The sequence below is a fragment of the Chiloscyllium plagiosum genome, unplaced genomic scaffold (assembly GCF_037043375.1).
Source record: "Chiloscyllium plagiosum isolate Xiang-an unplaced genomic scaffold, Cpla_swu_hap1 HiC_scaffold_13, whole genome shotgun sequence".
Lineage (NCBI taxonomy): Eukaryota > Metazoa > Chordata > Chondrichthyes > Orectolobiformes > Hemiscylliidae > Chiloscyllium > Chiloscyllium plagiosum.
In genome coordinates, this window is record NW_028270151.1 from 81,509,015 (window position 1) to 81,524,875 (window position 15,861).

The 15,861-nt window shown below is 43.7% G+C and overlaps 1 protein-coding gene across 1 annotated transcript in view; it reads left to right on the top strand.

The window, feature by feature from the left end:
* The window catches only part of LOC122555733 (glypican-1-like), a 198,292-nt gene extending 186,980 nt beyond the window's left edge, over positions 1 to 11,312 (top strand). The window contains exons 8-9 of the mRNA XM_043701793.2: positions 1,571 to 1,746; positions 6,370 to 11,312. Of these exons, the coding sequence (XP_043557728.1) occupies positions 1,571 to 1,746; positions 6,370 to 6,590 (397 nt within the window). The 3' untranslated portion in view covers positions 6,591 to 11,312. The remainder of the gene's footprint in view (positions 1 to 1,570; positions 1,747 to 6,369) is intronic.
* The last annotated feature ends 4,549 nt before the right edge of the window (positions 11,313 to 15,861 follow it).

The window sequence follows — 15,861 nt, forward strand, 5'->3', positions numbered from 1 at the left end:
CTTCTGGCACCACTCTTACCTAGCACCTTACACACCTGCTATGTCACCCCTTTCCCATTGAGCACCCTGTCCTCCCAGCGCCCTCATGTCACACTGGCGTTGCGTACTTAATATTTGACAGCAGCTCTCGGAGTGGCTTGCCTGCTATCCTGGACCTTTAAGTGTCAGAATGCAGCAGCTCCATGCTGCAAAAGAGGTGGAAATTGTTTACCTTCCTCTGACAGTTCTTCATTACAAAAGAAAGGTCAGAATGGAAGTATGGCTCTGCATTTCTGACCGACGCTCAGCAGAATTTCCTGTCAGAAATGCAAAGCTCACTCCTTTCATAAAGAACTAAGAGGATGGAGTGAGATTGCCATTCCCTGGAAAATCCAGCCTAGTATATCCCAGTCAAGTCCTTGACCTTTACTAAATACAGATAACCCGGCTTGAATGTACTTAATGATCGAGAGAAGGATTTTCCTGGTCGCGAGGCAGCTGACTCGAAGATGGGTCTGAAGGCCCCCTAGATGGGAAGACAGTTTACATAAACCATGACCTTCTGAGGGTCAATTCATTGGAGCAACCAAGTATCCCCCATCACAGGGGGCAGCTGCCAGTCTTATGGATGCAGATATCTGGGAGGCTCCTGATTGTTCAGGGGGGGCGTTAGGGGCTCTGCGTGGGCAGAGGAACCTTCCCTTGGAAGGTGCCAGCCTGCCTGGCCCCTCCAATCTTCCATTTAAAAGTGCCTCTTCCTGGGGGCACCTCCATTTTGAGACAAGGCCCTGCCTTAGCAGCAACCACCTCTCCCCATGATTAATCCATCGTTGGTTGCAATCAAAGAAAAGACTACCTCCAGGAAAGTTGCTCTGCTCACCCGTCTGTTGGCCAGTGTGACCACTGGACCATCATCTCTGTCTGCACCGGGGTTAACGAAGCCCTTGATAATGACCTGCCTCAAGTCTTTTGCTGGCTGTTTGGTCATGGGGTGCATCATGGGTGAGGGCAGTCCTGCCATTGTCCATTACTAAAGGGGCTGGAAGAAAATTATTCTGGTGAATTTCTTTTCCTCCTAACTATTCTTGTGGAGTTGATAAGTTTTCGTATCCCTTGCATTATTGAGATCTGACAGCAAGGCACCAAGTACAAGACCACCTGGTTGAGCACAGCTCACTGCCTTAGGAGATTAGCCATTTACCAAGTGTGTCCCAACAAAGTAAATCTATCCTGGACTAACGTGTCCCATTGCCTTGGTCTGATTGGTTGGCTTTGCCATAGAAATACTTTGAGTTTCACCCAGAGCTGTAAATCTGGTTGCATCATCATTAAAAGCCCCTTTAACCTGGTTTAAATACCTATCCTCTAAAGGATAGACAATAGGGTCTAACCTCGAATTACTTCAAAGAGTCTGATTTGAAGCATTTCAATATAAAACTGTTTGGATTAGTCCTCATCCCTGTTTTCTCCGATCCTCCCAAACTCCATTATCTCTTCCCCCTCTCTCCGCAACTCCCAGTACCAGAAGAGGGCACGGTTGGTTTCTACACACACTGCATGATTGCTTGTTGCATCTCGCCATGTCTGACAGGTATCTCCCAGAGGTCATGGCGGATGGATTAGCCAATCAGATTAACAATCCAGAGGTTGAGGTTGACATCACCAAACCGGATATGACCATTCGCCAGCAGATCATGCAGCTACGGATAATGACAAATCGACTGCGGAATGCCTACAATGGCAATGATGTGGATTTCCAGGACACGAGTGAGTAGTTACACTGTTCTGTTGTCATTGCCCTTTGTTTTTAGTGGATGTGCTCAGTGACTTAAGAGACCTCCCAAAGAGAGGTTCCAACCAATTCATCAATCCTTAGGATCAGGTCTTATGTTTTAACTTGCTTGATGTTTTCCTGTCAATAATCTACTTGCTCCTTCCTCCACAATCTTGTATTAATTTTACTGGGGACAGCTATAAGCATTGGCCCAGCCAGTGACAGCCTTACCTCAGGGAATGAAAAAAATTTCCATCTCTTGTCTTTTTCTTGCCTTGTCCATTGTTTGTTCATAACTCTCCTTCCTCATTTGGTTCATCCCTCCCTCTGATTTCAATCTCATCCCTTTTGCCCTTCACCTCTGCATTCACATCCTGTCATTGGTTTCTTTGTTCATTCTGTGCAGCCCTTGCTCCCTCAATTATCTGTCTAGAACTGAGATCGTTTTCACATTGTCCAATTTTCTCCTGACACTTAGTACACAGCACTCATTTCACATGAAGTGAAACCTGCTTCCGTGCACATATCCTAACCCAAACCCTGTGTAAGATTCAATCAGCAAAATCCTAGGGTTTATTTTGTGACAACAACTAGCGTTCATATGAGGATACCTATCCAATCCTCCATAAACCTTAAATAGACAGAAAATGCTACACTGCCAGACCACTCAACACTCTAAAATGAATAGTCAGATTTACTTATAGACTAAATAATAGAGAACCATTACTGACCAATATAGTATAGCAAGTGGAAGTAAAATCCTTCGAATAATAAAAGGGATTCAGATCACATGAAGTTAAAATAGACTTGAAATAAGTCCATATGCTTCCAGAGTTGCAAGTTGAATGAGGTGGATACAGATTTCGAATCCAGTGCTCAGGTCTCCTAGCAGACCTAAAACTGAGTAATATATTAACATGGGAATTATTTGTATGGTGATGGCATTGAAGTCTGCACTTCTGTGTTGAGATCCAATGTCAATGTTGCGCACACTGTAGAGTAATGGTTTGGTGATTACATTAATTAGATTAATCTAACCCATGGTTTGTTAAGTTGTTCTTGTTGACATTTCAAACTGCCAGTTCCCACCATCAAGTGATCTTTGGCATAATTAACTGAGAAACGGTGATCCCACCAAAATAAATCCATCCTAGACTAATGTATCCCAATACCTTGGTCTGATTGGTTGGCTTTGCCATAAGAATATCACGTTTCACTCAGAGCTGTAAATCTGGTTGCATCACAGCCTGGTACTGATGTAAAATCTTCAGAACATGTTAATGTAAGAAACAGCAACAGGAGGAGGTCATTCATCCCCTCAAGCCCCAATAGGTTAATGGCTGATCCAACAATCCTTATATCCACTTTCCTGCCTTTTCCCCATAGCCCCTGATTCTCCTAATGATCAAGAATTTATTTTAGCCATAAATAGACATTAAGGACTCTGCCAACTTAGCTCTCTGTGGCAAGGATTTCTCAAGACTCTTAACCCTCTGACAGAAGAAAATGCTTCTCGTCTCAGTCTCAAGTTGATGCCCCTTAATTCTGAGACTTTGCCCTCTGGTACTATGAGGGGAAGCATTCAGCGTTTTCCCCACCAACCACTTAATCCTGTAACTCTCAATGAGATCGCCTCTCATTCTTCTAAATGTCAGTAAGTAGAGTCCCAATCTATTTCGTCTTTGCTAATAAGACAATCCTTCCATACCAAGGATCACCCTAGTGAACGTTCTCTGAGCTGTCTCCAATGAAATGATATCCTACCTTCAAAAAGGGACCAAACTGCTCACTGGGTAAAAGCAAATTCCTGCGGGATGCTGGAATCTGAAACCAAAAGAGAAAATGCTGGAAAATCTCAGCAGGTCTGGCAGCATCTGTAAGGAGAGAAAAGAGCTGACGTTTTGAGTCTAACTGTCAAAACTAAAAAAAGGGAGAAATAGGGAGGTATTTATACTGGGCTGAGAGAAGGTGAGGCATGGCTCCAGAAGCAAAGGTAGCAATAAAGAGGTGATAATGACAGTGCATAGAGAGATGATAGGGAGGTTAGGAGCTGTGAATGACAGAGGCTGAAGCTAATGCGATGTGACAAATTATGTTGGGGGGGGGTGAAGCAGAGGCAAAATGGAAAACAGGGGAGAAGGGTAGCAAAGGGGGAAGAGGAGAGGAAAAAGGTGATGAGAGAGTGGGGAGATGAGAGAATCTTGATTCTCTCTCTCTCTCTCTCTCTCTCTCTCTGGCACATTCTAAATGCCTGTGTCCATTTTGTCGAAGGAAGTGGCCTACATAAACCTTTCACACTGAAGTTACATTCTCCTGTCACGTGTTGTGCTCCAGAGTCTATGTTTTACCTCAGCTCCATCCGTAGCTCCATCTTTATTTTCATTCACAACTGAGAGTGTCACTGGCTCAGCCAGCATTTATTGCCCATTCCTCATGTCCAGACTGTTTTATGGTCATCATGAGACTCTTAATTCCAGAGTTATATGGAATTCAAATTCTACCATCTGCCACAGTGGAATTTCCAGATCACTGCCTGGGTCTTTGATTACTAGTTTAGCGATAATACCATAAGGCCATTACAAATTTGGCATGTTAAAGGTCCTCTATAAAAGCAAGTTGGCTTCACTGTTGGTCCCAGTTATTGCATTTAACTTGAATCTATTGGCTGATCAATCCCATTGTGTAATTGTCCCGATAAGCTGGTGGCCAGCTACCACCTTGAACTGCTAAAGTCCATTTTCTTCTAACTGTAAACGCAACGTTGCTGGGGAATCATGTCTGACTTTAAAATGGAGTTTGAATTTAATTGGATGCATTCTCGGCAGTGTTCCATGCTCTGTGATCCAGCTTTATCTGAAGGGTAAAGCAGGCATTGACTCGCGATGTGTAATGGGAAAGGATACTTCAAAGTTTGTGTGAAGATTTGTAGCTCGGGTGCTCGTTGCTGTGGTTCTGTTCGCCGAGCTGGAAGTTTTTGTTGCAAACGTTTCGTCCCCTGGCTAGGCGACATCATCAGTGCTTGGGAGCCTCCTGCGAAGCGCTTCTTTGATGTTTCCTCCGGTGTTTATAGTGGTCTGTCCCTGCCGCTTCCGGTTGTCAGTTTCAGCTGTCCGCTGTAGTGGTTGGTATACTGGGTCAAGGTCGATGTGTTTGTTGATGGAGTTTGTGGATGAATGCCATGCCTCTAGGAATTCCCTGGCTGTTCTCTGTCTGGCTTGCCCTATGATACTTCAAATTTAACGCACTACTAGATTTGCTCTTTCTCACATCCTGCATCCGTAGTAACCTTCCTCCTCTTGTTTTGAAGCATGAGCTTAGTACATTTCTGTCTGTGGTGCTTGTGTCTGAATATTTTTTCAAGACCAGGACCACAGTGTCCCTATCTCTTGCTCACATCCTCCACGACCTTTCACATCTCCACTTCCCCACCCAGACTGTCGCCTGTAAACTTTGGATCTTGACAGATTACATGCTGGTCAAAGTTGCTCCTGTTGTTGCCTGTTTCTGTCCCTCTCACTGTGTGCTATCTGAGATCATAGAACCCCTACAGCGTGGAAACAGGCCATTTGGCCCAACAAGTCCACACTGACCCTCCAAAAAGTATCCCACCCATATCCATTCCCCTACCCTATTACTTTACATTTCCCCTGATTGACACACCTAACCTACACATCCCGGAACACAATGGGCAATTTAGCTTGACATTGTGTGCTCTTGAATTTACTGGCCTGGCCACTCTCTCCCTAAATGACCCAAGATAGGTTCCACCCTGACCAAATAAAGTAAGATTTGGGTCATATTTCCAGGCATTTCCATTCACCATACATTCATTCGAAAGCTGTTTCAATTCTGTCTTCAAGTACCATCTCCAATCTCTCACTCTGCAGTTCTGCTGGCTTCACCTAAATGCTAGGAGTCTCATGATTGCTTGCTGAAAAATGTGGATCTTCCCAATTACCAATTGCATCCTGGGATGCTGCCCTCTCCCATGAGTTCTCAATACTGGCTCAGTGGTTAGCACTGCTGCCTCATAGCACCAGGGACCCGAGTTCGATTCCACCCTCGGGTGACTGTAGAGTTTGCACGTTCTCCCTGTGTCTGTATGGGTTTCCTCTGGGTGCTTTGGTTTCCTCCCACAATCCGAAGATGTGTAGGTCAGATGGATTGGCCAATCTAAATGGCCTTACAGTGTCCAAGGATGTGAAGACTAGATGGATAGGCAGGATTGCAGGAATAGGACGGGGAGGTGGACGGGTGCCATGCTCTTCAGAGTGTCGATGGGCTGAATGGCCTGCTTCTACACAGTAGGGATTCTGTGAAACTCCAATCCCACAATGACCACAGACACTGAATACTAAGAAGATACACCCTCATTGAGTGGTCTAATCTACACTTCTGGTCTCTAGAATTAGGACCCCATGTTTCCCAAGGCAACCCAATGCCCATTTCATCATTTCCTGGAGTTGCACGCATGGAATATAACTGGATCTGGAGTTGAGTCTGTCCCTGACCTAGGCCTGTGAGTGAGCTGAGTTCCAAAGTTGGGTGTATATCTTTGGACTGATAGGGCGATGATAACTGACTCTTCCTCATTAACGCCTTTGCACTTCCTATAGGTGATGACAGCAGCGGGTCTGGGAGTGGTGATGCTTGCTTGGAAGATGGATGCAGCAGGAGACGGTTCTTCAATGCTGCGACCCGGTCACCTGTTGTCTACGCCATCCCAGAACAGAGCGGGAAATCCAACCCGGGAAACGGAGGCAATGTCCTGCAATGCTCAGCTGCCTCCTTCCACCTGCTGGCCTTGGCCCTTGCCCTGCCATTTTTCTGTCGGTAGAATTCTTCATGGGGCATGAGAGAGAGAGAGAGACTGAGGCAAAACCTTTGCCAACAAAAAAAATGGACAAGCGTTTTGTTTAACTTTACATCAAAAATAAAAGAATCTTATTTGTAAATTCTGGCGGTGCTGAAGGTGGATGTACTTGGGATCTTTGAACTCTTTGGGGAGAGTGCAGTTGGAGGAGGCCTCCTTTACTTTTCAAGCTGAATGCTTTCGCCCCCTAGCTTTGGGACATGGGATTGTTTTGGTCACTTGTTCTCCACGCAGCACAAACACAGGCTCCCACTTGAGACCAGGCGGTTTCCCCGTTTGGGAAAAAAAACTAACAATTTGTTTTAATCTTAAGGTTGAGATAGTTCTCCTTTTCTTGAAAGTAAAACATTGCCAGTGAGGTATTATCTGGTACATTATGAGCTATGCTACATTCTCAGTATGGCACCCCAGGAGATATCAGGTTGGACGTTATCCCTGTATTTCCAGGTGAATCACCTAATCACAGAATACCAGGATTGATTTCCCTCCGTTTTGATTTTATTTACCCCCAATAACAAGGCTATCCAGTTCATCTGAACCTAGAGCATAAGAACCTTTGATATAATCATTTGTGAAATGTCCTTGTTGTTGGGGGCGGGGGGGGGGGGTCTCTGTTTTCATATTAAGCCTTTTAAAGCAAAATGGTGGTTGATATTTCTCAAAGGATTGGAGAGTGACTGATGCTACTTGTTAATACTGCACTGTCAAATGGTAGAGAATGGGATTATTAAGGAGGGAGGGTGGGTGGGTGGGGGAGTGGTTGTAGGTAGCAGATGAGAGCGGTACATTGCCTTCTCCAGGGGTTTAAACATTTAACAAAAGAGTTGAGTGGTTGAGACAATTTTCCCATTAATTGTGTCAGGTATGCCTCCTCACCAGTGCACACAGGAATCTGCTGTTGTCTCCTGCAAGAAAGTAAATTGTGTGCAATTTGGTTGTAATGCAAGTGTTATCGGAAAGGCAGAGGAAGGTTTGGCAAAAGGAAAGACGTTTATTGGTGTTGGCACAATGCAGAGAGCCTACTTCGAGCGAGCCTAGAGGCAACCAATAAAAATTTAATAATACGTGCATAAGACGCTGATGGGTAAAATATTTCTTTACGTTCTGGTTCCTGAATTTTCAACTTACTGGAAGAATGAAATGGGTGGGGTTGGTGGTAGTGGTGGTGGGGCTCATGAAAGAGAAAATGGGCCTTCAATCAGACCCTTGCTGTGTATGTGGCATTATGTGGTAGAGCTGTATAGTAGCGTTGTCGTGTTTTTAAAAAAAGTGGCTCCATTCCATTCTGAAAGATAACTGTCAGTTGAGGCACTCTGAGGTAGGGTTGCTGGGGAATGTTGGGCCAATGCCTTTGACCTGCACGGATATGACTATGGAAAAATCATTGAGTTGCCGTTGCTTGAAAAAGACATAAACAGTCTGGCTCACGGGTGGGCTAAGGCAGTTTCACAGTGGGCTGTCTTGTGGGGCAACAGCCCAGCTTTCTGTTGTGCCCATTCATTCTAGGAATTAAATTTGTTCTCAACATTGCCGTGTATGGGTTTTGCTTTTTGGAAAATAATAAAAATAACAGAATTGCACACAGAAACAGCATGCTAACATTGGGATTTATTTCAATTTTTAGGCTTCTGCTTAATTTAACATTTCATTTCAAGTTTGCATACATCCCCTTCTCCCTATTGAGAAAAATTGCAGTCTTGTGTAAGGTATGTAGTCAGTCAATTCCTCCAGTAATGATTTGATGTGTCGGTGGTGACCCAGGATGACCCTTGACTCCCCTCTTACCCAATGGTGACCCAGGATAACCACTCAACTGCCACCCATGAGTAACCTTAGATAACCCTTCACCCCTTCACCCTGCAGTGACCCTGGCTAAGTTCTCAGCCCTAATTGAACAGTCTGCCTCATTTATGGAGGTTATCTTTTGGTGCCTGAATACCGTTTGTCCATTAAACAAAACTCTACTTGGCATTTTTTATAAAATAATTTATAGTTGTCTAGACCATAGATCTCACTTGGTAACTAATGTTGAAGACTTTCCCTGTTCAACATTTTCAAATTTCTTTTTTTTTTGCAATTATTCTTCCGGAAGTGTTGACACAACAGAAAGTACTTGAATGAGTAGAAAATAGAATAAAAGTATAAACAAAAAAAAATACATTGGAAATTTAAAACAGCTGTCCCAGAATCTGACAGATTTATAAAGAATTCCTACTTTCCAACTGCATTCAAGTCATTCAAATGTCCTCAGAATATTTCATTTATTAAGTGCTGTTTTATTGGGTTTGTTACTTCACACAGTCAAGGATTAAATGTCTGTCCTCTTTTTAGATGCTATATCCCAATTCTTGCTTCATTTCAGGTCCCGTATTTCATGCATATTGTTCATATTCCAGATGCTGGTTGCTATTCTTTCAGAAGAACACTTACTTTGATTTTTCTTTTGCATTGTCTTAAAGTTGGGTATTGAAATAAGATATAATTGGGACCAGGCTGGGGTTTAAGTTTAAGGACCTTTCAGTGCTGGAGGGGCTGTAGGCTGTACATGTTATTCAATCCCCACCTTTGTTCCCCAGCCCTGACCTCCCCCACCACTAAGTTCCCAATTTACTTTTTCTGTAATTCTCACTGTTACTGTTGCCTGTGACAAAGCTTCCGTTACATGACCTTGTTGTCGGGGTGACTCTTCATGTGCTTTGGAATAAAGTCGCCCATGTAGTACCCTATGTTTGTTCATCTCTCCTCTGTCTCATGCTCCTTCCCTCTTTCTGCTTCTCTCTTCTTTTTATACCCGTTTACACTTTCCCTGGTTTCCCCTCACTCCCTTTCTCTCGGAATCATTCCTGGTGTATTTCCTCCCTCAATTTCTCTGTCTGTCTGTCTGTCTGTCTCTCTCTCGCATGCATACACATGTTTCTTTTCTCAGTAGGGAGATAACTTTTTACAGTGGGGCAAGAGCTGTGGCTTATGTGTGATTTTCAGTACCTTTATGAGTGAATGGTTTAGGATTTTTTTATATTACCGCAGGTGTAAATTTTTTGTAAAATCTATTAAGTTAAAAGAAAGCGATGTCAGCAGTGAGGAGTATAATGGTTTGGGGAAGTAATTTTTTTTCTTAACCTTGTGGTCCACCAACCAAATCGCTGTATGGAGTGACCTACACCCAGTTGAAAGGGCTGACAGAAGGGCGTCCTTCCTCATGCCTGTTGAGAATTGTCCAATATGGAGTTTTTATAGTCAAGGCTGGTTTCATAGGGCTGCAGCAGTAGATGAGGAGAGGAACTCCTCTGTCTCCCACTTATCTTGGCAAACAGGTAACCTTTTTTGAGTCTGGAGGAGGAGGTATTGGTAATAGTTTTACACGCGCACCATAACAAGCATGTATGCTGATTGGTAATGAAACATAAAAGGACGATCTCTATCCCTTTCCTCATCCCTCCAACCTTCAAGTTGCTTTGAGTATACCGTTTTGTTTTATATTTGTACTAATATCAGCTCAGGGTTCACGCAGTTCTGATACTAAACATTGCAGAGACCGGCCTACGCATTCTTTATGATATTTGACACTTTACATAACTGTCAGCCATTTTTGAGTATTCATTTGGGATGGGGGTGGGATCTGGGCATCTTATACCATCGTCCACACACATGTTGTGACTGGTCTTTACAAAAAAAAAGGCAGTGTCTGACTTACTGAGGCCTTTCAACCGTGTTTTATTTCTTGTTTTTGTAACAGTCTCTGGCAATAGGTGGAGGGTTTTGGGATTTTTCTTGTTGCCATGCCAGAGTGGAGGGGTAAGGATAGTGGCCACATCACAGGGATTTGGTTTGATCTCCCTACCAGCTAACTGATCCAGTTTGGCCTGCCCGCTGATGGGATACCCTCGCAGTTTGTTTGTTTTGTTGATCTTTGGGTTAAACATGAAGTAAGGAGGGGAGAGATTGCTGGAGGAAAATGTCCGCCATAGCCAATGCTTCCTTAACTTTCCAGGGCTTTTCTTCACAGTAAATGGACTGATGGACAATAACTGTTGCCCAGTCATTGCTACACTGGCTGCTCCCAGGGCCTACACATCTGAGGGACCACATTACACCCCACAGGTTGCATTTTTTTTGCACCCAATTTCTGGCCTGGTTGGAAACTATTTTCCTCATAGTTATTCTGACTTGTTTCCTTCAATTAAGGACCAAAGTGTTGGATATACTTTATTTTTAAAGGTTGGGGGAGAGTGTAGAGTTATCATAAGTTGTCATCTTTAATGACTGTACTCGAGAGTGTAATGCCACCATGCTAACAACAGCCTCGGGCCTGGATAACACGAATCCTTCCACTAGCTGTGGTCATATAAATCCAGTGGATTGTTTTACTCACTTCAATAGTGTAGATAAAAGCTTTTCCCTGTCAAGTTGAGACACCTCACAAGTCATTCTGTGCCTTTTTTTTAAACTCAAAGGAATGTATTAAATGTCAATATGGTAGTCTTCTTTTCATTTTACTGTTCATTGTTGGATTGGGCTATCAATAACCTCCAAGAATAAGATGCTTTGGAAATCAGTGTTGTTAAGTCTTTCTTTATTGTGTTATTTTGTTGCTTTAAAAAAATAACAAAAGTACACATTCATCTGTTTACTACACTTTTGATTTCAAAGCTTTTCAGAAAATAAAAAGAACATTTTGAGTCTGTCTCAGCTCTTGCCTCATTTAAAATTAACTGTTTCACAATAGCAGGCTGTTCAAGGTGCATTGTACTCATTACTGTAATATGGGAAAGGCAGCATCCATTTGTACACACCAAGACCAAACAATAATCACCTTCATAAAGGTCAGACTCCCTCTTTTGAGGGACACATATTACTCTGGGGTTGGGTTGTGCATTTGTAGAGCACATTTCAGAAATGGAGGCTATCCAAAAGTGACTCACGGCCAAATGAGTACTTTCCTGGAAGTGCTGAGGAGGACAAATAGTCAAGACATGTTGGCACTGTCCAGATTGCCCACTTCCTGTTGTCTCAGCAACTGGGTTTTGAGTGGGTAAGTAGGCCCATGGCTGCTTCCTTGATCCACACCCAGTTAGTTCTACAAGTGACCAATTAACAGCCACTTCAGTGTCTCAACTCAGCATTAGCCCGATTCCCTTCCTTCCTGTCAAGGGGCTACCTTCCACCATGACCTCTGGTAGCCCATTCCAGACACTCACCACCCTCAGTGTGGAAAGCGATGCCCCTCTGGACCCTTTTGTAACTCTCACCTTAAACCTATACCCTCTAGTTTATTTAGCAAAACTCTACCAGACGATGGAGTTGGTCATCTTCACTTCAAAGAATGAACAGCAGCAACCATTGCTGGAAGATGGGCTGTTGATTGCAGCCTCTATTGATAGTTGATGGCACTAGTTTACCCAGTTAATGAAGCTAGAATGAAATCCTTACATAACATGACAGCTAATGAAGCAAGCAGTCAAAGTACATATCTAGTGGTTTAAGATGAATATTTACAACAAGCTAGAGTTTCACAGCACTGTGACCCAATTACATGGTCATCCCGATACCCTGTGAATGTGGATAATCCTATGTGATGCTCCTCCTGTTGACTTGGAGGTGGTCGAACCACTCTGCTGGTGTCTCTCACCAGCTTTAAGGATCGTGGCAGCCAGCCTTGATGTGCAGGGGTTGAGGTCTCTTCTGTGACTGCAGTTTCTGCAACCCCACAGTGGGCTGGCGATGAAGGCTTCAAAAGGTGAACAGGATCCTCATCCAAACAGTATCCATGGGGTTGACTGTCAGGCTGGGTAGTGTGAGCCTACTGCTGGAGATGTTTTCTCCTTTAGTCGTGATTGTGTGAACAACCCCTGCGACCTGCTCTTTCAGTACATCCATTACAGAGTTCTTAACCAATTGGGTCATGGGTTGAGGAGTGGCAGATGGAGTTTAATTTGGATAAATGTGAGGTATTTTGGTAATACAAACAAGGGAAGGACTTATACAATTAATGGTAAGGCCCTGGGTAGGGTTGTAAAACAGAGATCTAGGACTTCAGGTCAAAATTTCTTTGAAATTTGCGTCACAGGCAGATGGTGCTGAAGAAAGCTTTGAGCATGATTACCTTCATTGCACAGACCATTGAGTATAGGAGTTGGGACATTATTGTTGAGGTTGTACAAGACCTTGATGAGGCCTCTTCTGGAGTACAGTGTCCCAGCAAACCGAAAAATTTGCGAACTGAATCAATTTTTCCCATTGTTCGGATAGTGTAAGAATGCGTGGACGGCTGTTCACAGCGCACGCGCCAAAGACGAACTGAATGAGATCATGCGGGGCCTGAGAGCTTTTGCGTTCAACAAGCGCGTAGCAAAGCAGAACAATGAAACCATGTGGTCGCACACGGGCTTTTTGCGTTCATGCCTTCATTCGTACCTTGAATTTCGTACGTACGCTGAAGCAAAATTTTACGTACAATCCTGTTCGTAAACCGATTTGTATGTGAACGGGGTTGTTCGTATGTCGAGGTGCCTCTGTACTTTAATTTGGGAAACTTGGTCAGAGTGGACTAGTTGGACTGAAGGGTCTGTTTCCATGCTGAGTGACTGTATGACTCAGTGGGCAAAAGTGAGGACTGCAGATGCTGGAAATCAGAGTAGAGATCAGAGTGGTGCTGGAAAAGCACGGCAACCCTGTATGACTCAGTGCCCATGCCGACAGTGGCCACTGCTGCTGGTGGAGCTGCTGAGGCAGGCCACACTCTGATCAGCTTGGCAACTCTTGTCGGTGGACTCCCATGGGGGATACCACAGAGATCGCTGCTTGGGCCCCAGCTATTCACAAAATATATATCAATGATTTGGATGAGGGATTTAAGTGTGATATTTCCAAGTTTTCAGAAGACACAAAAACCAGCTGGAAATGTGAATGATGAGTACGTAAAGAGACTTCAGGGTGATGTGGACATGTTGAGTAAGTGGAAAAGTACGTGGCAGATGACGTATAACATGGATAAATGGTAAGTCGTCTGCTTCATGCAAAAAAAAGATTGACCAAGTGTTATTTAAATGGTGATAGATTGGGAAACGTTGATGTACAAGGGTACTTGGGTGTCCTTACACACCAGTCATTGAAAGTAAGCGCGCAGATACAACAAACAGCTAAGAAGGCAAATGGTACGTTAGTCTTCATTGCAAGAGGCTTTAAGTAAGGAAGCAAGGAGGAATTGCTGCAGCTGTACAGGGCTTTGGTAAGACCACACCTGAAGTATTGTGTGAAGGTTTGTTCCTTTTCCCTCAGAAAAAATTTACTTGTCAGAGAGGGAATGTAGTGAACGTTCACCAGACTGAATGCCCTGTTGGTCGGTTTGTCATGTGAGGAGAGATTGGATTGTCCGGGCCTGTGCTCACTAGAGTTCAGAAGAATGGGCGGGGATTTCATTGAAATGTGTGAAATTCTGAGAGGGCTGGACAGATTGGATTCAGGGATGATGTCTCCCCTGGTCAGGCAGTCCAGAACAAGGAGCCACGGTCTCTGGATGCGCAGTAAGCCATCTTGAACCACAATGGGAAATGTTTTTACTCAGAGAGTCGACTTTGGAATTCAATACAGTGGGAGGCTGTGGGAGAAAAGTGATGGGATATATTTAAGAGAGAAATTGGTAGAGTTTTAAAGGCTAAAAGCGTAAAGGAGTATTGGGACAGAGCGGGAGTACTGTGTTGAGATAGAGGATCAGCCATATCATTATGAATGGCACGGTGATGGACCAAATGGTCACCTCTTCTTCCATTTTTCTATGTTTCTATGCTGTGCTTCTAGGACAGCAACCCCAATAGGAGCCATTGAACTGGTAATAAATGAAAGGAGGGATGCCACATGGTGTCAACAATACATTTCTGCTCACGTTAGTAAAGTGCTCGGTTGATCTATGTTTGATTATTTGTGTCTGGTAAATGATTTATATTCACTACTTAATTGACTTAGGTGGCATGGTAACTTAGTGGTTAGCACTGCTGCCTCACAGTGCCAGGCACCCTCAGGAGGACTGTCTGTGTGGAGTTTGCACATGCTCCCCATGTCTGTGTGGGTTTCCTCCTGGTGCTCCGGCTTCCTCCCAAAGTCCAAAGATGTTCAGATTAGGTGAACTGGCCATGGTAAATTGCCCATAGTATCCCGGGATGTGCAGGCTAGGTGGATTAATCATGGGAAATGTGGGGTTTCAGGGATGGGGTGGGTCTGAGAGGGATGCTCTTCGAAGGGTCGGTGTAGACTTGATGGGCCAACTGGCCTGCTTCTGCACTTAAGGATTCTATGATTAAGTTTGGTGTTTACTTAGAGAAAATTAAGCAGACACCATAGAGGCTATTCAAGGTTGAGCTGGAAACATGGAGGAACATTTTAAATCATTGTATAAAACTCAGTCAATAAAGTTTCTATAATTCGGAAGCTAATGTTGTCTCTGCATTGCTGTGAGGAAAATCAAATGCATAAAATGTACAACAGTCAGGGGTCCCCTTATCTAAGAAAATATATACCAGTATTGGAGGCACTCTAGAAAAACTTCATTGAGTTGATCCTGTGTATGCAGGGAATTTCTGATGAGGTAAGGTTGAGTTGTTTGGTCCAATACTCAGAAAACTGAGAGGAGAACTTATGGAAAAAGTATGATTGCTATGGGGCTTGGCAAGGTCGGCATGAAAAGTTGTTTTCCCCTTGTTGGAGAATCTAAGATCAGAGGGTATAATCTCACAATGAGGCATCATTCTTTCAAGTCAGAGATGAGAAGGAATTTCTTCTCTTCAGGGTAGGGAATCTGTTCATTTTTTTTAACTACAGAGGGCTGTTGAGAACAGTTTGTTAAGTCGACTCCAAGGCCGAGATGTAGAGATTTTTAATCCTTAAGGGAATCATGGGTAACGAGGAAAAGGCAGGAAACCAAGTTGAGGATTGCCAAGTGGGAATGCACAGCAGATGTGATGAGCTAAACAGCCCAATTCTGCTTTTATGGTTTGGCTGATAAATAAATTTCGGGCCTAAGATTGAGATTGAGATAACTTTGGAAACTAAAGCAAGAGCCACTGTAACGAATAAAATGGTGGCATGTGTTTAATGTGCCGAACCACCTCTTTGTTTTCCAATTGGAGCATTTACCTCCAAAGGTCCACGAGAATGAGTGCGCCGCTGCCTCGAACTTATGATCACTGGAGTTTCAACTCAGAAAAGTTGACAACTCTTTGAATTACAAAAAGCCTTGTTC